This window comes from Simochromis diagramma, unplaced genomic scaffold (genome assembly GCF_900408965.1).
Source record: "Simochromis diagramma unplaced genomic scaffold, fSimDia1.1 OVJJ01000387.1, whole genome shotgun sequence".
Taxonomy (NCBI): domain Eukaryota; kingdom Metazoa; phylum Chordata; class Actinopteri; order Cichliformes; family Cichlidae; genus Simochromis; species Simochromis diagramma.
In genome coordinates this window covers 5,258,702-5,281,172 of record NW_024387152.1, presented here as the reverse complement: position 1 = coordinate 5,281,172, position 22,471 = coordinate 5,258,702, and the positions used below count along the sequence as shown (strand labels likewise).

The 22,471-nt window shown below is 39.9% G+C and overlaps 1 protein-coding gene across 3 annotated transcripts in view; it reads right to left on the bottom strand.

Annotated features, from left to right (window-relative positions):
* The window catches only part of LOC120743765 (neural cell adhesion molecule L1-like protein), a 48,908-nt gene that overhangs the window by 19,237 nt on the left and 7,200 nt on the right, over window positions 1-22,471 (bottom strand). For all 3 annotated transcript variants that reach the window (XM_040047595.1, XM_040047596.1, XM_040047597.1), the window contains exons 2-18: window positions 11,696-11,858; window positions 11,220-11,328; window positions 10,933-11,120; window positions 10,708-10,830; window positions 8,559-8,729; window positions 8,173-8,211; window positions 7,914-8,025; window positions 7,627-7,808; window positions 7,355-7,489; window positions 6,689-6,829; window positions 4,877-4,988; window positions 3,681-3,844; window positions 3,191-3,356; window positions 2,720-2,844; window positions 2,447-2,551; window positions 218-415; window positions 7-77 (exon numbers count right to left, since the gene is read on the bottom strand). In XM_040047595.1, the coding sequence (XP_039903529.1) occupies window positions 7-77; window positions 218-415; window positions 2,447-2,551; window positions 2,720-2,844; window positions 3,191-3,356; window positions 3,681-3,844; window positions 4,877-4,988; window positions 6,689-6,829; window positions 7,355-7,489; window positions 7,627-7,808; window positions 7,914-8,025; window positions 8,173-8,211; window positions 8,559-8,729; window positions 10,708-10,830; window positions 10,933-11,120; window positions 11,220-11,328; window positions 11,696-11,777 (2,223 nt within the window). In that variant the 5' untranslated portion in view covers window positions 11,778-11,858. The remainder of the gene's footprint in view (window positions 1-6; window positions 78-217; window positions 416-2,446; window positions 2,552-2,719; window positions 2,845-3,190; window positions 3,357-3,680; window positions 3,845-4,876; window positions 4,989-6,688; window positions 6,830-7,354; window positions 7,490-7,626; window positions 7,809-7,913; window positions 8,026-8,172; window positions 8,212-8,558; window positions 8,730-10,707; window positions 10,831-10,932; window positions 11,121-11,219; window positions 11,329-11,695; window positions 11,859-22,471) is intronic.

Sequence of the window (22,471 nt, the reverse complement as noted above, 5' to 3'; positions counted from 1 at the left end):
TCATACCTCCCAACTGATTTCCATTTGATGAGGATGATGGCCTTGAATTTTGATGTTTTCTGGGTTCCTATCGGGTGCTTTGGAGACATGTGTGCATTTGTATAAATAACTTTTTGCAGAATAAAAAAGATCCCATTTTTAATACTAAAACTTGCATGCTTTGACACGTTACACATAACCAGAGAGACATTTTTTAATAAATAGGAGCTGGTCTCACCAGCAGGGGGTGTTTTGTGTCGTTCAGTCGGCTCACTCGGGGGTCCGGGTCCAATGGCGTTAACAGCATACACTCTGAACTGGTAGTTAAGGTTCCCGTATAGTTTTAGCTCAGCTGTTGCTTGGTTACCGGTGACTCTCTGTAGCTCCTTCCACCTTCCAGGCTCCCAGCGGTTCTCTTCATACTCCACTACAAATTCTGTGCTCACAAAGAGAGAGGACACACGCAGTTGTGACAATACCACTGATTATTTAAAGCATATATTAGGCTTTTATACTTTTGCTTAGATTATATCATATAGAGAGGTTATCTACACCGCCGATCAGTATCTATGAGTGCTGATTTACCCCTTTCTTGATAAATGAATAATTCAACATTATCTTATATGAGTGTTAAATGAGATTACCAATACCACTCATGCATTTCTAATTATGAACCTGGAGGCAGGGACCATTAGTGTAGTACAATGTGAGTAAGAAAAAAAGTACCAGGGAGAAAAGGATTTCTGGTGGTATTATGAATTCTCAGATAGATGATTCATATTAACCCCTTTTATCACCCTTTCTGTGCCACGAAACTTCTAGGATTAAGGGTTGTGCTACCTTCTCTAATTTGAATTTATTAAATTAAGAACTGACAGTGGTATTAACGCTAGGGCCAGAGCTGAAGGGGATAGTGAGAAGGCGCTTTACCACGCTGTCATTAACAGCGATCAGAAAGACAAATTGGCACATCACAGAAAGAGCTAAAAGCCTCCTGTCCATTGTATATTTTTGTGCTTCTGATTTTGTTATCTTCCTAAAGACTAATTATGTTCATTACTTTACAGTTTTCTTTCAATCCTATATTTTTGGTTATGATGTTCATTAGCATGCACTTAAATAAACTCTGTATAGATATGTAGTATATAGGTTTTTTTATTGCTAATGTTTTGTGTGTCTTTTGAAAGTGCCCCCATGAGCCTGTGGGTGACTTTGTAAATAATCTGGGTTTTTTTTTGTTTTGTTAAAAAAAAGGCGTTATGTTGTTCCTGATCAACAGGTGGTGATTATGTGCCAAAAAACCTAGAAATGATACAAAAAAAGAAAGAAAGGAAGAATGAAACTAGTAAAAATGGCTATAATGAAAGATTCTTCTAAGAAAAAATGCTGTCATCCTTGTTAAATATTAACACTTATTGATGAGTATCACGGGATTGAAAATGCTTTTTGTTCTAAAAGATTTATCTGATTTCAGTCACAAAAAACAGCCATTTTTTCCCCACTGTAACAACCATCACAGCTAAGAATATTAATAACACAACACTGATGAACCCATACAAATTCTTACCACCAAAAATAATTTCACCCTCCCTTTTGAAGCCTAAATGAGAGACAAGCTCCCCTGCTGGGATTCTCAGCGCTTTGCAGCTTTCTTCACTTGTTTAAGTGATCACAGCATCAACTAAATCTCTTTTTCACACGGGAAGCATGAAAACACTCAGTGATTTGCAGTAAATCACTTGAAAGTTGCATCGAAAAAACAATTTCAGTTTTTAATAATAACCTGCAGACTTTTTCCCAACTGTGAAGCAGCTTTAGTCCGCATACTCGGGCTCTGGTCAGTGCATGCACGTACAGCACAGGTGTGCCTGAATGCTAATTTCAGTTGCTCCCTTGTCACAAGGGGTCGCAACATCGAATCGCCCTGGATGTTTTGATTTGGCAGAGCTCTACACTGGAGGTGTTCCTGACGCAGTACCAAAGGGTTTTGTGTCTTCAGCTAGAATCAAACAAGTGACCTTTCTCTTACCAAGCAAAAGTGCAAACTACTACACTATGGAGGCACTACAGCTGTGTGCATGCATTTTATATGCTTTGTTTACTGATTATGCATTATACGATTCTTTTTCCCAGTGGCGAGGCTAAAGAACTGCAGAACTAGACAATGATATTGGACTCTCATCTGATGGTTGGGGTTGTGTTCTAACATTGCAGGGTCTTTACTTTAGAGCATGAAGTGCCTTGAGGTGACTCTTATTGTGAATTGGTGCTATGTAAATGAATAGTATTGAACTGAATTGAATACTCTGTTCAGTTAGGGTGTGTCTTACATGTAAAAGTAACTAATAAATGAAAAGTATTCAGTCACGTTCCATTTTTTTGTTATCCTATCTTTATTAACAAGTATTTACAACAATACACAAAAACCTTCTTCCAGGCTTTCTGCTTTTTGCCCATTAACTTTTACCTGTTACGGTGCTGTTATGATCGCTTCCAGGTATCCAAGACAAAACAACATTCCTTGGACTGTCAAGTTCGGACAGGTCTAACTTTATCGGAGCATCAGGAACATCTGCCGTGCAGAACAAAAGAGCCGTCAACCGTCAACGTGATAACTAAAACATCTAGAGAATCTCAAATGTGTTAATGAACAAATACCAGAATATTTATTTAACTGTTTGAAGCCAAATCATTTCCAAAAATGTGCGATAAATATTTAACCATACATAATTCATCTTACCCCGTACAGTGAGTACTGCAGTGGCAGAGTCCTCATCTAGGCTTGTTCTAGCAGTGCATGTATATGTTCCCTGATCACTCAGGTTTACATTCATGATCTCCAGCATGGCACCTTTCACAGAGTATCTGAACATAAGTGAAGATTTGTCAGAGTAAGTCATTTCAATCCACCTCTCAAGCAGAGGCCCCTCCACCAAAGCTGCATAATAAAAGAGAATTTAAAGTCATGCATAATTTAGTCATGCTAGCCTTTTATTATCCAGTAAGTGCACTGGTTGATGCTACAGCCTAACTTTCTAATGTCTGTAACTAAAACCGTAGCATGTTAAACGATAGATAGAGATGAGCAGACAATATGTCAGCAAAATGCATCCTCCGATCAAGATACACATAAAAGTTTATATTGATGAATTTATTATTCTACTCAGTAAGAGCATCAGCATAAAAGCACCATCAAAGCAAAACCAGTTACCTGGAATTTTTCTCAGAGGAAAGTGGGATCTCCTTGTTTTCCTTTCTCCACACCAGCTCAAACGTGTCCTGCAGACTTGCATCATATTCAGTCTTGCACATCAATTTGGCCAACTTCCCACTGTCAACCTGCGTGTTCTGAGGTGGACCTACAATTTTTGTAGCGTCTAAAGATAACACAAAAACCAGGGGGGAAAAACACAAGTGAAATAATCCTCACAAGCCCAGCTTGATTTAAATAGCAATGTGAGTCTCTGAAATTGAGCCAAATCATCGATTTCATAAATGACTGTTTATGGCTGGAACTTCCTTCAACATACATTCAACATATATATATGAGAGAGACTGCCTAGCTTTAACTACTTATTGAACTACTTAAAGCACAGAATATTCAAAAGAAATACATTCCTTCTTTTCTTCTTTTTACCTTTGTGCGCAGCGACTACGAATATCCCTGCCTACAAAAAGCAGTAATTATGTTGCTGAGATACCTTTCACATCCAGCACAGCAGTGACAGCCGACGAGCCCTCCATGTTACTCGCAACGCAGATGTATTTCCCGCTGTCACCTTTTTCTGCGTTAATGATTTTCAATGATTGTCCGCTCTCAAAAGCAAGGAAACCTTCCCCCTCGATGGCTTTTTCATCTTTGGTCCTAGGAGAGAAAGTTTTCAACTTTACTTGGCGCTTCCACACAACTTATCCAACACCTCAAATGCAAATCAAAAGGTGCCGATTTGCTGCAAGTTCGGAGTTTGAAAGCGTCTGGTGTTTTCACTTTTGCGACTTTAAAGAATGTCATATATTATTCCGTGTTTTATTTTTAAGGGCTTGAAAAATAGGAGGCAACTAGATCCTATCATGTGACCTATTGAGGTCACCTGAGACAAGGTGTGAGTGGGGGTTGAAGTATTCAAAGGACTGCGTTGTAGGTGGCTGATGTAGGTCAACGATGGTCATTCACAGCAGACAAAGATGGCCTCCTTTACTCCTTTTTCAAACCATCTTGATGCAAAAATGAGAACTTTGCCATCCTCAAAATATTTTTTGCCCTTTAGGTGTAAATGTACAGGTGAGTCTCATCCTATGGAGGTGGCTCTTCTATGTTGTTTGTGGAGTGGCTGTTTGATTTCTCCAGTGTAGAGCTCCAAGCACTCCTTTATCCTTGGGATGAAGAAGTTTTTCAAGCTCCCAAGGCCACCACTAAACTTTAACAGATGGGCTACACAGTTTACTTAATTAAAGCAACATACAGGGTTGCTGATTAGAATTGAAGCGCAGGTTTTCTACAATGACAAGTTCTATCTTAATATTTGGCATTTGTGGCATCGTCTGTGTCTTGCCTCGGACTGTCTGTTTCTCTTTTGAGCAGCAGTGATAGTAAATGGGATTCATGTTGCCCAATTTCAAGGAACAGAAGATGATTATCTCATTAACCAGACATAAGTGTCAACATCACAGCGTGTCATACAGACACCTGAAGCAGTGTGGGAGTGATAGCATGACTCACTGCTGTGATAGTGCTCTCGGGTTCATTCTTTAGACTGCTTCTCTTTACACTCTTCCACATTAATATGTAAAAGTGGCTATTTCTTATATTTTAAAAGGCAGGCATGTGTAAATTACTAATGACGCTTTTAACTTGCTTGCTTGTCTTACTTGTTAAGACAAACCCAGCTCTACTTACCAAGAGATGCTGGATGGTGGAGAGCTGAAAACACTGCAGTTCATGGTGATTTCCTTTCCTACTACTGCAGCATACTCCTGGTTGTTCTCTGTCAGTATAAGCGGAGCCATATCTAAAAGCAAGAGGAAGGAGCTGACTCAAATGCCAAAGAAAATACAGATAATCACAGGCTCTGGTAACACTGCACAATTCTACTGATCCAAGAACATGAACTTTCTCAGTCCTGTGCCCTAATCCATAGATACACACCAGTTAGTTATGTCAAGTCCCCACAGCTGGATCAAACACGGCTGTAGAGATAAAACTATTTGCCTGTTAAACAATACTTTACTGGACACGAACTAAACGGACGTGATCTTCATCATCACTAAATTTAGTTCCATCTTTCGAATGACTTTTCTAATTTTCACATATTCGTGATTGATAATTGATCATGAAAGTAATTTGCACATATAAGATCACCGCATTTTGGTCATTTGAGGCAGCTAAGATAATAGCTAAAAGGAACAAAATGCTGTTGGTGTCCTGCGGTCTTGAAACCAGATGTGAAGATAGAGACACAAGGCAGGTCCACTCTAACACATATGCTGTTTTATCATTGTTTTTGATGCTGTATCAGTCCAAAACTTACAAAGATCATTCAGTGAGTCCAGGAACTAGCAACTGAAAATTGTAGAAAACTAGATCAGATCTCTAATCCCTAAACCATAACCAAGGAAGGTAAAAAAAAAAGGCAGATTAGCTTGGGTAAAAGACCGAAACACGTGTGAAGTTGAGGCACACAACGATGTGTTTCGCTGGTAAAGTTTCTGGGCTGCCTTTCCTCATAACAGCCATCCCTCAAGATTGTCTCCATTTGAAGCAAAGCATTATCAGGGATTCTAACACGTAGTCCTTTTACCGAATAAGTATAATAAGTATTAGAATAATCTTAATTTATTTTATGTATTTATTTGGCTGAAATCTACAAATTCCTCCTAAAGTGTTGCTAAATTTTTCACACTGGTCCTTTAATGTCTCCTGGTGACTCATGCCTTAGAAGTAATATTAACAACTAACATTAACCAAGTGTTAAAATGTAGTAAATTAGTTACTCAACCTTAAAAACTGGATAATCTAAGAAAGGAGTTTTTATTCAAGGCTGTCCAACCTAAGCAATTCTTGCTGCTAAGACTGGCACAGACCAGTAGTTGCTTTTTCCTCCAGGTATCTTTGAAGAACTTTTTAAAATGATCATTTGAAAACTACATTTGTATTTACTGGGGTTATCTTTGTGTAATATTAAAATGTGCTTAATGATCTAAATCGTTTAAGCATAACAAATACTCAAATAACTAAGAAATCAGTTACACTGCAGTTAGTCAATACGCTGAACCCTGAAATTGCTCCTGATGATCAGGCTACGCTTGCATTAGAGCTCCTTGCCACCACTGTGTGAATGAGAGGAAAGAAAGAAAAGAGGTGCTTTGGATAAAGGCTCCATTATCATTTCTAAAGAATACTACAAAAAATGGAAGTCCACTCAGACTTCAGCTGAAAGAAAACTCTACATTCACCCTAATAGGCAAATAATGATTAGATGTGGATCTTAGATGTACAATGATAAGATACTGGAGAAAATCTCAGGGCTATGAAGCAGTGGGTGTAAGTGTTTCTTCTTATGAATCATACCAGGAAAACAATCTCTATCAGCAAAAATAATGAGACTGGCTAAAGAAAACTGGCTTCCAGTACAGTTCCTTATAGCATATTATTATAAGATGTTATATTATGAGCTACTTTTTAGGTAAAGCACTACAACACAGAACTTACTCATGATCACGATGTTAACGTTGGCTAGAATATTTCCGTGTCTGTTGGAGGCTTCACACTGGTAGACGCCACTGTCCTCTGCTTTGGCATTGAAAAGTATCACAGTGTCATCAAACACTTGCATCCTCTTATCTGGGTCATCTGACAGCAACACAGACATAAATAAATTACCAATTTTATCATCATAAAAGCAACTCAATATATCAACATGTTCTTTTCAGGATAGCACCAGCATCAGTGTTGGATAATTCTGTAAAAAATCTAGATGTTTTGAATACAACTTAAATATATAAGAGTCAGATAGCAGCTTCTCTTTAATATAACCTTTTAAAAACCCATGTAATTATGTGTATATTGCCACATTGCCACAACACATTTCCTTTTGAGAAATTTAATAATATTCAAAACAAATGATTCCTACTCAGACACTGTACAAGAGAAGGCACCAACTACTTTTAATTAGCGCATGCTTCTGTTCAGCATACCTTGCCTTTCAACTTCTGAAGGAGAAAAATAAAATCTGTTATCTCATCATTTCAAACACTAAGCAGACTGTTGCCTGTCACATTACTCCAGCTTGACGTCAGGGATAGCTGCTCATTGCACTGCCCTCCTGCCCGGAGGCGCAATATGAATTAAACCACATCAACAATTATTCTCACTCACCTCTGAACATTACTCCATTCCTCCTCCACGTTATTGCTGGTTGTGGTTTTCCACTGACGGAGCACTTGATGTGCACATCAGACCCAATCACAGTGAGCTGGCTCTGAGGAGGCTCTGTCAGCCACTTTGGTGGCTCTGGGAGATGTTAAGAGGAGTCATGATGATTTCAGATAAAACAAACAGCCATCCACGTGTCAAGAGCTTTCTCTTTGATGCAAATAAACAAATGTGCCCACAAATAGAAGCGTAATTAGCTCCTGATGTTGACTAACCTTCCACTATTACATCAAAGTAGTGGACAGCCTTCCCAGCAGAGTTCTCAGCTGTGCACATGTACTTCCCCTCATCACTCTCTTCCACTGCTGATAAGCTCAACAGCTTGTTGTAGTTGTTAAATTTTACCCGAGGACTCATGACTTCTCCCATTTTCATCCACTTCACAGATGGTGTAGGGCTAGATTGTGAGACAATAGCGTGTTAACACCGTAACGAACAAAACGGTTATTTATATATGGTGACAACATGACTGCAGAAGCGATGATGCAGAATGTGCACTTACAATCCCTCGGGTATACATTCGAGCTGTAGATCCTCTCCCTTCAACAACACCTTCTCAGTCTGAACACCAGAGGGCAGCAAAAGGCTGGGTATTCTCGCTGGGGGGGCCACAGCTGCATCGAAAGCAGACAATATCATTTCTTGCTCTGATGTATAATTTTATCCACTTATTTTCTAAACTGCACACACGCTTTATTGTCAATTTCTAGTGGCTGTTCAGATAATATGAAAGAAAGCTTTGATGTGTGGTTATCACTCACGAGTGTGGCTGCTCTCTGAAGAGTCATTGGCAGGTTTTACTGGAACATAAAAAAACATAATAAAATACAGGAGCAATTTTACTGGAAGTAAGAGTGTTGTTGTTGTTGTTGTTTTCACCAACAAAAGTTACACAATCAGCAATATCAGTCATCAGTCTGAGTCATAACAAAAACTTCCTTCAGCATCAACATGACAAGGCAAGCCCTGCTTCATTACAAGATCAAAAGTTGCTTTGAAGAAGTCGTAGTGATTTGGTCATCTTCGATTGTGTGATAAGATGAGATGTACCACACGTAACATTTTTGCAGGTCTGATATTGACAAAATGCTAAACAAGTGAGCTACAGTGCAGTTTCCAAGCCAGAGAGACTTTGTCATAAACCTACAGCGTTTGACCACGACAACCATGGCGTTTTTCTGGACAATTGTGCGTATCCTGTTGAAGGCAGCAAAGCAACCGTAATCCTGGCGACTGTCATTCTTTAAGGCATTAGAGAAGTACAGGTTGCCATCAGTTCCCATGGAAACCCTCTCATTCTGCTCAATGTGCTGGAGATCTGGAAAACAACATAGTTGTATAAATAATGTGAAATCACTGTTACAACAATTGTAACTCTTCATAGCATGTGCCTAGGAAATTCATGTTGGCTGATAAGAAGGTGCCAATTGGACAGAAACTTTTAAAGGGTGCATCAGAGGGACTTTTTTTAGATGATAACACGTCAAATCAGCCATGCCTGAAAATTAACTGCAGTGTGGCCTAATATCTTATATGGAAGTTATTCTCTAAAGAGTGTTCTTGCAAAGACCTGGTGAACTCATAAGTGCACTGCAACAGAATATAAGGTATATATAGCCAGTATTTCAATAATGGATCGGTGACACGCACAACTGTGGACGCAAAGCAGACACAGAGATGTCACCAGATGGACAACATCTGTTTAGTTTTTTAAGCTTAATGGCAGCCTTTCGATTCCACATTGCATCTTGTATCAAGAAACTAATAAAAAAAACCCAGATTGAAACATAATATAAAACAACAGCTCTGCACAAGTGTTTTCATTCATTCTGCCCTATGGCTTTGGATCTATCCTTCTGAGCAGCTGAAAGCCTCTTAACTTTTTCTTCCTGACATCAGTCAGGTTTGTTGGAGGAGGTTGAGGATCTTCAGTGAAGTACTTCAGACACAACTGAGGTGACCTTATACACAGTGAATCACTTTCTCTGGCGGTGGTGGAGGGAAAAGGACCCCGATGTGCAATAAACACTTGGACCTCAAGTGTGTACCTTTACCTGAACTGTCTTTACTGTCACTGCTAACTTTGCTGATAGCCGGAGGATACAATGTGTCACCAGCCACATTCATCTGTGGGGATTTTCTGGTGCAGTCAGATGGAGATTCACACTATCTAAAACTACCCCAGCTTTGAGCGCTCCACAGTGCAAGTCCAATAACAAACTCAGGAACAGCGAAGGCACCGTTATGGTTTAAACTAAGTACTTTTTGTTACGTCAAACACCTTCCGAACTACTAGATGCAACATGTCAATCATAGACAGTAATAGACTGCAGTAGTCATTTGACCACACTGACAATTATGCTGTAATTGACCGGATATGTGGAAAATTAGGAAGCCAGGAATCTTTATATTATGTGGTTGGCACATTTATGCCCCAAGTGTGCAAAGCAGATCAAAGCATGTGGTTAAGCTCTTCCTGAGACACTACTCCTTTTTCCTGAATTTCTGGGTGCCTATTTGAACAATTTCAATAGCACTCATTAGAACATATGACCAACTTTACTAAAAAGTGGGGCTTTATCATGTAAAAATACAATAGTTAGTGTGCCTTTTTCCTTTTTCATCTACAAACCATTGAGGAAAAATTAAAAACACTAGCTTGAGTGTTGCTGTGATCTTTTAAGCAGTGCTTTTAAAGCATTTCCTGGAAAAATGTTCATCGTTAGACTATCATTAGGCAGGTCAGCCTACTGATGAAGCACTGCTGCAATAATAATCCAGTTCAGTATGAGAGAAATTGTAGATTTAGACATCTAGTTTATGCACTCAGCTGGCGCCCCAATGTTGAGGAGCTACCATTATGACTGAATGCCTCAATATCACAATCCTGCCTAGACGCAGTGATACTGTAGTGTTGTGGACCTTTGGTTGGTCTTGCATAGCCAGCTCCACCCGGTGAAGGAGAGCTATGACTGGACTGAAGGACAGCTGAACAACAGTCACCCCTCTCCAATCTTACACTCCTGTTTGTGGAGACCCTGGTGATCAATACAGCTCCAAGTTCCTGTGGAGAAGCTGGGGCTGTATTTATTACTGCATTAAATACAGCATCTGGTTCGTCACAAACATGAGTGCGAGCCTGGAGCGGGGTAATAATCGTTCAGCCGTCCCCCAGTCACTTTTAGAAAAACTGCTTTGAAGCAGTAATAAGAGTTGTTTTTTTCTTTTTAACAAATTAATAAACTGGAATACGCAATATATAAATCACAAAAATGATAAACCGCCTCATGGCTTACCAACAGTCATCCAGTAGATAAGACGTGGGGCCACACCTTCTGGTGGGTTGCATTTCAGGGTGATTGGTTCTCCCTCACTAACAACAATGGGACTGAGGGTTTCCTTTGGAAACTTAGGGATACCTAGTTGAAAAGCAAATGTTCAACAACATGAAAAACAAAACAGTGATGACATTGAAATGCAAAATTCTGGGTTTTGATCTTTTTTATCTAAAGATTACTTACTGAAAGCTTTAATCTCGATCTCATTTGTCATAGCAGTTCCCAACTTGTTCGATGCGTAGCATCTGTATTTTCCCTCGAACTCAGACATGTCCTCACTCTGAAGCACAAGTAAGCCCTTTGTCTGGTTTGCTCTGATTGTTTGGAAGTTTGGGGGGACAAATGCTTGGCCATCCTTTTCCCATCTGTACCTGTTAGAGCAAAATACGATTCACATCCATGCAACTGATCAAGGCTTCAATGTTTGGCTTGTTTGTTTTTTTCAACTCATGTCACTTGACAACACTTACTCTGGTGGTGGATTGCCCCGGGCTTTACACTTGACAGTAATGGCCGTGTCAAAATGAAGTACAATTATGGGACCTGATGTATACGTTATTATGGTCGGAGGCTGTTCCACTATGAAATAAAGCCACATACAAAAATCGTTACTGAACGGTGACAGGTAACACTAAAGTTGTTGAAGTAAATAAGATATAATACACACAAGTGTATGCCAGCCATACTGCACAAATAAAGCCTTGAACGCTCAAACACAATGATAATAATAATAATAATAATAATAAACACAAACTTACTCTTACTCAGTTTATGTCATTTAGCTTTAAAAAGCCGTAAAAATGAGTGTTGATTCTGTGGATCTTACGGTATTCACATGAAGCAGAGCACAGGCATTCCATGTGAATTTAACTGTGTTAAATGACTCTTCATATTTCAGCACAGCACAAGTAAGAACTAGCAAGCACTTGTGTCATGACATTCATACCTTCTAGAGGGATATTAAGCCCTGAGGCCATGGTGGTCAAGGCCAAAAGCAGACGAAGCGACAGGCTCCCTGCCAAAGTCATCACCCTCCACTGGAGACAACAGAGATCAGGAGAATGTGTTGGTCAACTGCTGTCACTTGTAATTTGGAAGGCAAAGAGGACCTGTAAGAGTCAGAAAACAGAAGTCCTACGCTCAGTAATTCAACCATAAAAGCCCTACAAAGAGTTTTCAATGACCTTCTTCTAATCGCTGACTCTGGGCGCTCTGCGGCCTTAGTTCTATTGGATTTGACTTCAGCCTTTGACACGGTTGACCATGATATCCTTTTGGCAAGGTTGGAACAAGTAGTAGGCCTTAAAGGAAATGTTCTATCATGGTTTAAATCATATTTCTCTGAGAAGTCGTTCTCTGTCATGATGGGAAAATATTCCTCTTCTTCTGCCCTTTTTCGCTGTGGTGTGCCCCAGGGCTCGGCATTGGGTCCTGTGTTGTTTTCTCTGTACATGCTGCCCTTGGGCTCCATTTTTGAAAAACATAATGTCTCTTTTCACTGCTAAGCTGATGATATTCAAATCTACCTCCACCTGACTGGGGATGTTTCATCTTCACTACATCCTCTGTTTGATTGTCTGAGGGATGTCAAAGACTGGTTATCACGTAACTTTCTTACTTTAAATGATAGAAATATGCCTCTGGGACAACTGACTGGCACGCTCGGGCCTGTTGCTAACCACCTCACTGATGCTGCTAGGAATCTTGGAGTTTTCATGGATAGTTCCTTCAAACTAGATAAACAGGTTTCTACTGTGGTAAAAACCAGCTTTCACCAACTACGCCTAATTTCTAAGGCTAAACCTTATATACCACGCAAAGATCTGTAGAAACTCATTCATGCTTTCATCACTTCAAGACTGGATTATTGTAATTCTCTCTACTTGGGCCTACAATCTTCTCTTCTTCAGCGATTGCAGCTGGTCCAAAATGCTGCAGCACGTCTCTTGACCGGCACTAGAAAGTATGATTCTATCACCCCTGTTCTGGACAACTTACATTGGCTCCCTATTAAATATCGAATTGATTTTTAAAATGTTATTGTTTACTTATAAAATCCTAAACAATATGGCACCTGTCTACCTAGCTGATCTCCTGTGTCTGTATAGCCCTCAGAGAGCACTAAGATCGGGCCAACTGCTCTTAGTGCAACCTGGTCTTGGCTGAAGACCAGAGGAGACCGTGCCTTTGCCGTTGCCGCACCCAGGTTATGAAATACTCTTCCTCTTCATATGCGCGCATCAGATTCCATTCAGTCTTTTAAATCAGGTCTAAAAACTTATTTGTTTAACCTGGCATTCAAGGCTAATTAGGGTAATTTACATCTGGCTTTGCATTTAGATTATGTAATTATTTTATATTTTATTTATATCTGTAATTTATATTTTATATTGTGATTTTTATCTGTACTTATGATTTTACTGGAAAGCACTTTGGTGTACTTCGGTCTTTAAAATGTGCTATATAAATAAATTTTGATTGATTGATAAAGCACAGACAGGCTCATTTCTGAAAGTCATCAAAGGTGTTGTTGAAAACACATAATGCAATAACAATCCCAGTTAAAAATATATTAAATGTTTTTCCTTAGTTTGTTATTTTAAATATGCTGAATGATTTCTGAACAGGCTCCATGATAAATATCAATGGATTACAAAACAAAGCAAACTTAATATTCTGAAAACGGTCAGTTTAAAGAAGCTGTGACTGCTTGATGCAAGATATCCTATTGAAGACAACAGCCATTTCATGTCCTTCATTGTTGTGAAGTTGTGGCAGAGCACTTGTTTTGTGATTACCCTTTGAACTGTAAAGCCTGGCTGGTGGCATCGCATGACATGCTTACAGTAAACCCGACTGGCACAAAAGCTAAGCTGCTGTCTGCAACGATCGCTAGATCCAAGATGGCAGTTTATAAATTGGTCTAAGCCCGTCACTGTTTCACGGCTTAGCTCTCACAGTGTTGAGACTGTGGCAGCAGCACCGGCAATGCCAAATGGGTTCACCCTCCAGTTAATCCTGCTATCAGTAGAATGAAGTCGGTGAGCTCCAGCAGTCATACAGTACGCTGCTTAACAATGGCTGAGCGCTACTCTGGGTTCTTCTAAGGACACATGGCTGCATGTGCTGCTCCCACTTAGTGAGCAAGGTTAATGTGGTGATTGTTATAGACTCGATTTAGGATTAAGCCACTCGAATTTAGAACCAATTAAACAAATTAAGAGAGATTGCTGCAAAGTATTGTTTGCAATAAGGTCTTATTGTGATTATCTTTCCTGAGTTGGAACAGTTACAAAGCTTGTTAGATGTTTGTTCCAGTGGAGTGAACAAACATTTTCATGCTGCAGTGAAGCTGGAAGCCACGCTTATTCTAGTCTGGTACAACAGTAGTGTGTATTTCAAGCCCAGAGGAAAACACACACTCGCACACCGGCACACACAGATAAAGTTTTTCCACTGGAGACCACCCAGAGTACCACTGCACTGGCATTAAAAGCAACTTTAGTGACAGTGTTGAGATTTATGTGACAGGAAGAAAACTCCATCAGCCAAACAGACTCTGCAAAGTCGTCTTCAGGCAAGAGGCCCGCAAGTCCTCAAGTGACACAGGAGGGGGAAGGAAAGGAACCTCGAGCTTTTGAAAAGATTTTCAGTTATCCTAACGACACGACAACAGATTTTAGGCCAATTTCATTCATGTGGTACAAATGCACTGTTGGTTGCTTTGTTGGTCAGGCAAATTACTCAACTCTGCACACACGTCGAGATCTGCAAACCTGCCACTTCACTGAGAACTCAAACAAAGCTGACATAGTCCATTTCAAAAATCCTTGGAGCATAAATGGGGTGGAGTCACTATGTAAACACATAACAAAGGATTTGTTTTCGGAGCTGAGAGATGCATTACCTGACACATGACAGCTCATAGCCACAAATCCACAGGGATTGTGTAACCCAGGCTAATACCTGGCCAGAAGAGAGTGTGTCTTCTACATGACTAATCCTTGTCAGCCCACACTGTATACAATGATCTCCTCTACTTCCTTAAAAGCAAACTTAGTACAGCCTTTCCTCGGACAGACCAGAAGCTCTGCAGACTGTGCATGTGTAGCTGCAGAGTACAGGCTGCAAACTTACAGACAACTGATTTTATGTCATTCCACTCAAATACAGAGGGAGTAAGCACAGAAACCAACCATTTCCCAAGGACTACAAATTAGCCTGTTCATGAAGTAACCAATACTTACAGTTTTTTGAGTCATTTGACATCTTATGTCCACCTCTAGCAGAGGCTCAAGGCAGCAGCCCTACAAGTCCGCATAAAAAGTACAGGACCTCCAGGGGATCATTCCAACAACTCTCTCTGAATCAACATCTCTGACATGTCCTTTCCTCCTCCACCTCACGTTGCTCCCCTCCTGGTACACAGACACGCCTCCCTGCCCGCCCCTCTACTCAAGCAGCTCAAGGAGCGACAGGAGACTCACTGAAGTGACATATGTCGCCAAAGCCTCTCACTTGGCAAAGAAGCTCTCTAAGCCTGTGACAATAACTGGGACAAAGGGTGCACTGCGGGGCTACTCAGTAAGCATTAAAGAATGGGTGGAGAGGAAGCGCAGGCATGTCTGTCCCCCTCTCCAGCTCACTCTCTCTCACCCTTTTTCCTTGATCTTTCCATCCTGCCCTCTACAAACTATGCACGCCCATTTACACCGGGCTCGGTCTCAATGATTTTAATGCAGTGTGTCTTAGCTTCATTGAAAAGAGAACGGAGTCATCTTCTCTCAGAAGGCCAGATCTTTTGTGGAAGTGTACTTTCATTCCCATGCAGTGCTCCAGGGTATTGATAGACGGAGGCATGGAAAAACATGTCTGAAACAGACTCGATGGCACTGATAAAAGGCATGACTTGGCTTTACCTTCCTGTATTTTCTCAAGGTAGTTTCTTATCTGGAGATATGTTACGAAGGTTGCATTTCTCATTCAGCTATTCAAACAAATATTCCTCGTATGTAGAGCCTCTGATATTATCTAACTGTAGTTCCCTCAGCAGGTCTTGTTTATATTCCAAGTAAAAAAAAAAAAAAAAAAGCAGGGATTTGCAATATGGGCAAGACATATTAAATTGGTCTTGAGTTTGTTCCAGATTTGTTTTACAATACTCTACCTTAGACATCATTTTTTTTATTCTAATGGAGACATAATGACTGAACTAAGAGGGTGAAGAATTCTCATGGTGCCTTGTAGGGTCATCCAAGCAGGAAAAAGAGCTGACATTTACTCTCTAGTATATTAAAGTCTGAAGACTGCTAGTGTAAGCTCCTTGCTTGGCTTACACAATATTCTCTCACTTTTAGGACATCTATAACCCCAATTAAAAAGTAAAAATAAGCAATTAAAGAAAAAAAAGAAAAGCATTTGCACTAAAATTAGAAGTCTAAATATCTTAACAATCTGTCTACAATTACATTTAGACTTTTCTTTTTTGAATAAAGAAAGAAACCTCAGGAAGCTGCACTTTTTAGTTTTACTGTTCAGCTTTTTTACTTTTAAATCAAAGCGTTTTATTCACTTGACTACAGTTTAACCTAAAGTCGCTTTTAGCACTGAAGGGCTGGACATAATTATGCACTTCATTTAAGAGAGCTGTCATCGCTTTAAATGAACCTATTCCATGTTTAGAAGAGCACAGTTCCTGTAAACACATAAAAACTTAAAAGGCCAAGCCTCTTACAGACTTCCGAATTCAGTCATCGTTTGACATGCTATTAGGCTGAATGGGCATTCAGATTAACGTGAATAAAAAGACAATCGCTGTAGCACGACCACTTATCTGATCTAAGTAAATACATCCAGTATAGAGTTACCTCGTTAAAGGTGGCTGCAGCAGGCACGAATTACAGCCCGATGAAAAGGAGAGAGGAGAGACTGTGTACGTTTGTGAGTGTGTGTGCGTGTGTGTCTGTGTGTGTGTGTGTATACGGATATTAACATTTTTGTGGGGACCAAAATTGGAAGTTTACTATACTTGTGGGGACCAACAGCCCTTATGAGGACCAAAATCCTGGTCCCCCATAAGTTTGAAGGCATTTTTGAGACTCAAAATGTGGTTTTAGTGTCAGGGTTATGGTTAGGGTTAGGGTAAGGGACTAGCAAGGCATTATGTCAATTAGATGTCCCCACAAGATATGAATACCCGACATGTGTGTGCATGCGTGTGTGTGTGTGTGTGTCTCTCAGCATGTGTGTGTCCATGAAATAAGGCAGGTTGCCCGCCGATTGCTTAAAAATTCTCCTGAGAATTTTATGTTTTGTGGCATTGACCTAATATATTGTCCACTGTGTTTTAGTCTTTCGGCTATTTGCTAACTAAACCCCATCAAATTCTAGTGATTGGGACAGTCACCCGCACCTTCCCAACTCTAAGTCTAACAGCCTTGCTCTTTCTTAAACTAGACAGGACCAAATATTTGCTATTAAACTGTGTTAACTGACAAAAAGAAAAGAAATGATATACTCCAGATTCACAGTATCATTATTCTAATTATAGCCCACTCCATAAATGACTCAGCTTAGCAAAGCTGCTACACAAATAAATAAAGAGCGTTCCAGGAGAATGGACAAAAAAAGTGTTTTCAGAGTCTCTGCTCATGACCAGCTTCACTGTGTTTGTTAAATCCACGCATAGCTTTTAAAACAAACGACAGAAACACGTCATTTGCAAATTCCACCCTTTCATGTTTTAAGGAGACTTTCGGTTCCCTGCAGCGTAGCCCTCCCCAGTACCTTTGTCATAATGCATGTCCTCTCTAACCTTCTTGGTACTTTCTGATAATTACAAGGCTTCTTTCTACAGACTTCATGGTAATTGCAAAATATCTACCAAACAAACTTGCCTTCAAAAAAGCTTGAGATACAATAATGGAGCAGGGCGCGTAGTACGAGATGACTAGGTTAAAACAACAATACATGTCTGTGACGTGCATACAATGAGTATCATCGAAGAGAGGCACACCTATGCTTTAAGTCGCAACGGCAGCTAAGATTGTAACTCATTCTTTCACATTCTTAGATGTTGAGTTACAATTTCAATGTGTCAGGTGACAAAAGCGCAGAGGAAAGCATGACTAGTTTTGCTGTCAGCATTGAAATGGCAGCTATCGGGTTTCTGACAAACATCTGCTGACAAACAACTTCTTCAGAAAACAATATAATCATGAAGAATATTTGAATCAGAACTACTATGTTACAGAGTACCTTTGATTTCATAGTAAATAATAGTTATTTGGTTAGATTAACTATTATAACTAATCCAAGCTGCCGTTCTATTCAGATTGTTTAGAGTTTGATCTACAAAATTGGAGAAAAAAAACTAACACCCAGACAAAATAAGTGTAAGCAATGTTTTGTGGAAGTGGAAGTGATATTTCAACTGTCCACAATTATGACAAAACCTGAGATCTCTTCAGATAATGACTGGTTTCTTTCTATGATTTCTTTACCTACTCAATCTCGCTGATGGGTAAGTATCGGTAGGCCACTCATTCCGGCTGTAATAGTATTAAAAAACAAAAAAATGTATTCAAAAATACAGAGCCATCTTAAAAACTACCTGTACTCACCAGTAAACTGGTACAGTTCCAGCTCAAAGTGGCTGTAATACAATATTAGCATTAGTGATATGTAATGTGGCCTTAACTGACCTGTTTCCCCTGTCAACAGCAACAACGTGCCTGCTCCTACCTCCACATTCAAAGCGTTGATCTGTAGTAACTTGTTGGTTTCATCGTTTCACTTTAAGTCCTTCAAGCAATTAAACATGCCGGTAATCATCTATGCCCGGAATTCACACAAACAGCTCCCTGACATACATCAAACATTTCTACATCAAACCTGTGCTGCCGGTGTTATGTAAAGAGGCCGGAGCTCTCCGCTTTACACTCTATACAGGCATAACAGGTTTAAAACCACAGATGTGCAGCAGCTCACATTCGAAACTAGAAAAAGCTACAAAAAAAACATTGTAATGCATACAAAGGCACGTGGCAAGTTACACATAAAAATGCTCCTTGTGCTATTAATCACTCTCCTGTAAACACACTTGTCTTTGTGCTCGTTTCCTGAAATTCATCTCCTCCGCAGATTTGTTATGAAATTTCAAACACCACACAGATTTTCAGTCATTAACACATGCTCATTCAGTTTAGCACCACAACAGAGGTTTCCTTGCGTCACTGCCTAATGTGAATGTAACTTGCAAAGCACATGTGCTTTGCGCAGGCCTGATGAGTGCGCGTTGCTCATGAAAGTGCTGCCAAGCTCACTCAGTTGTGCTTTAAGTGCTTCCCGCTGTGGAACACAGTGATTTGTGGAGTGACATGTGAAGAGCTGCCTCAATAAACAAGAGCTAGTCTGGCACGAAAATGGCACGCATTCCACGCACGCTATAAGGATTATAAATTCCTAATACTCAACCCACAGTCTCTAAATTTCACTATGCGCAGGATAGTTCATTTGCAGATCTTTCATCTCAAAAGAAATGATGTATTTTCTTTAAAAAAAAACTGCTAGATAAACTGAATTTCCATTCATAGAAAAAGTCAAAGTCCTCTGAGTGAGACAGCCTATAAAAGAACATGAATCACTATTGAAATATGTCCCTTGCAGTTGTAGGGTGACAAAGGGTGGCATTCAGAAGCTTAATCAGTTTCCATAGCTAGCAGCAAAGAGACAGACAGTTTGGAGACAAGCTGTCACACTCAACTTCCTCCCTTCAGACAGTGAGGCCACAAGAAGACCTCATCAAACCTGCCTTCATCTCAAAACATTGTTCATCACCGTTGCAGAGAGGCAGATAAAGGAGCAGTGCTGTGCTCTGTTGTCTGAACTAAGCTGGTAATTAGTTTATGGGATAATCTCGAAGGCCTAAAGTGGTATTTAGCTGGGTTAGTAAAGTCTTGTAAGAGTTTTTGCTTCAAAACAGTCATCTGTGCAGCAGCTGTCCTTCGTTAGTTTGCTTAACAAACTTGCAAAAGTTGTCAGTTAAAGCACAATGTTTACATTCTGACCGACTTTTGACATTATATGTTTCTATATTACAACAGAATTACTATTATTGAAGACATTAGAAGGAAATCATTTAATATGCCCCTATTGGCTTCTGTTTGTAATGTACTAAAAATGATCAACTCAGTTTTAGGTGTCAGTGTGGCTTTTTTTAGCTATTGGGAGAACACATAATTCACATTGGCAGCAAATTTCATTTCATTCAAAGCAATGTTTCCAGTGGCCCATAAACACATTGCTGTCACTGTTTGTGAAAGAAAGTAACAAATGAGAATGTGGTTTTCAGTCATAATTAATTCTTTTTGAAATGCCAGAGAATATGTGTATTCAATCTGTAGTTTTGTCATAGTGCATCAAGTATTTTGTGATGGATCCATATGGATCCACTGTTTGTAAGTGTAAAAAGAAATCAGTTCCACAGACAAAGTAATAAATCCTCACAGAAAAATGAAACTTGCCTCATCTTGTAGGATGAACACATAATTGCGGACACCCTCACTCTACTCAACATCACCTCTCACCTCGCCTTTTAAAGACTCAAAACACAGTTTCTGGCTGTTAAAACAGCAATCTTTGTATCATTTTAAAAAACATAAATTATTCTATCTCGCTTCAAACAAATTCAGCCCGCAGCCTCCTCAGTTAAGAAAAGCATTCACAGACACAGTTCAGGTCACTTTCATATGTGTGTGAGAATAAGAAGTGACATGAGTAACCAGCACAGAACGTGGATTATATCTATAACAGCCAAAAAATAAACAAATACCACAAGCAAAGGTAATTTATTATGTATCAACTAATTTAAAAAAGAATTCACTCGTGAGAAACTCATCAGAAATAAATTAGTTGTCTGCCTATTGTTGATGAGCTGGAAATAAATGAGTTTCAAAGCATCTGCTGCAACATGTCAAGAGAATAAGGCTCGTGAGTCACTTCGAAGTTTTCCCTCAAACCTATACCGCAGAAATCTGCGGATCCCAGTAACTCAGTTAGATAACTACAAAGCTATTTAGAAACCAACCGAAAAAGATGTTATCGTCGTCTACTTCACGTGGTGATCACTTTCAGTCAAATGCAATCTGATTTTGAAAATCGAGGTTTGTACTTGTCCAAGTAAAATGCTGGGTAAAATGTAAATAATGTCCATTTGGTGACTGTTGAGGGCATTTCAGTACACTCAATGCTCTGTCGTGTTTAGGAAACCAGTTTGAGGTAATCTGAGCTTTGCAACATGGTCAGCTATCCTGCTGGAAGCAGCCATCATTGGACTGATACACTGTGATCATAAAGGGATGGTTATGGACTACAACAACTCAGGTAGACTGTGGTGTTTAAATGATGCTCATTTAGTACTAAGGGGTCTAAAGTGAGCCAAGACTTTCCCCCACACCACTGCACAACCAGCATCAGCTTGAACCATTAATACAAGGCAGGATGGATCCATGATTTCATGTTGTTTATGTCAAACTCTGACCCTACCATCAAAATGCAGAAGTCCATTAATTTTGGGTGAGCCTGAGTGATTTGCAGCTTCAGTTCTTAGCATAGGGCACGCAGTGTGGTCTTCTGCTGTCATAGTCCATTTGTGTTTGGAGATGCTCTTCTGCATAGCTTGGCTGTTATTTGAGTTACTGTTCCCTCAAAGCCATCTTTTCACCAAGCGAACTTTTCTCTTTTGGGCCCTTCTCTGTAAACTCTAGGATAATTAATTATATGGGGAAATCACCTTAGTTGTAATGTAGCTCAGGAGGTAGAGCAGGTCACCTACTGATCAGATGGTTAGTGGTTCGATCTCTGGCTCAAGTTGCATGAGTGCAGCCATCGGAGTGTTTGTGAATGGTAGTTAGTAAGCACTTAAAAAGCATAGAAGACAGTGCTTGTGTGAATGGGTGAATGTGGCATGTTGCATAGCGTGCTTTGAGTACTCCGGAAGAGTAGAAAAGCACTACATGTGAATATAAAGTTACTTAAATTACCTTTGTTCCCCTTTCTGATGCTCAGTTTGAGCTACAGCAGATTATCTTGACGATGTCTACATGGCTTAATGCATAAAGCTGCTGTCATATGATTGAGTGATTCGATATTTGTGTTAATGAACAGGTGTACCTAATAATGTGTCCGGTTAGTGTATATCATCGATTAAATGATGAGAAGTCTCTCAACCTGCAGATTAACCTCTACAATATGGACTTTGACCACACTTGGGAATCCATGGTCTTCTCTGCAGCTTGGTGAGTGCAGCACAGCAGCGCATGCAGTTATCTGCTGAGGTATGAAGATCATCACCAAATGTTGGCTGTCACTTGCATACAGCGATTCCCTGGAAAATGTTACGTATCTCAACTATGACATATAGAAATTCTTGGCACTGTCCACATCGTTGACAGCGTAAAAGGCAACTGGGGAATTTCAAGAATTGTTTGAGAAAAGGAGACAATTAGTTCTTCAGAATTTCAATCTGGTTTTTCCCCTGATTTCTTCCATATATGCCATGGCTCAGTGCCAGGTGCACTTGAGAAGATCGTTCGCCTTGGTAGGTTTAAGTTACTGTTGGGACAACTACCATAAGAGCTGTACCTTGCATCTCTCTGTCTGAGCAAAAGCATCACTGCTGTCTAACACAGGCTCATGACAGGGGTACCCCTGTGAAAGTGTC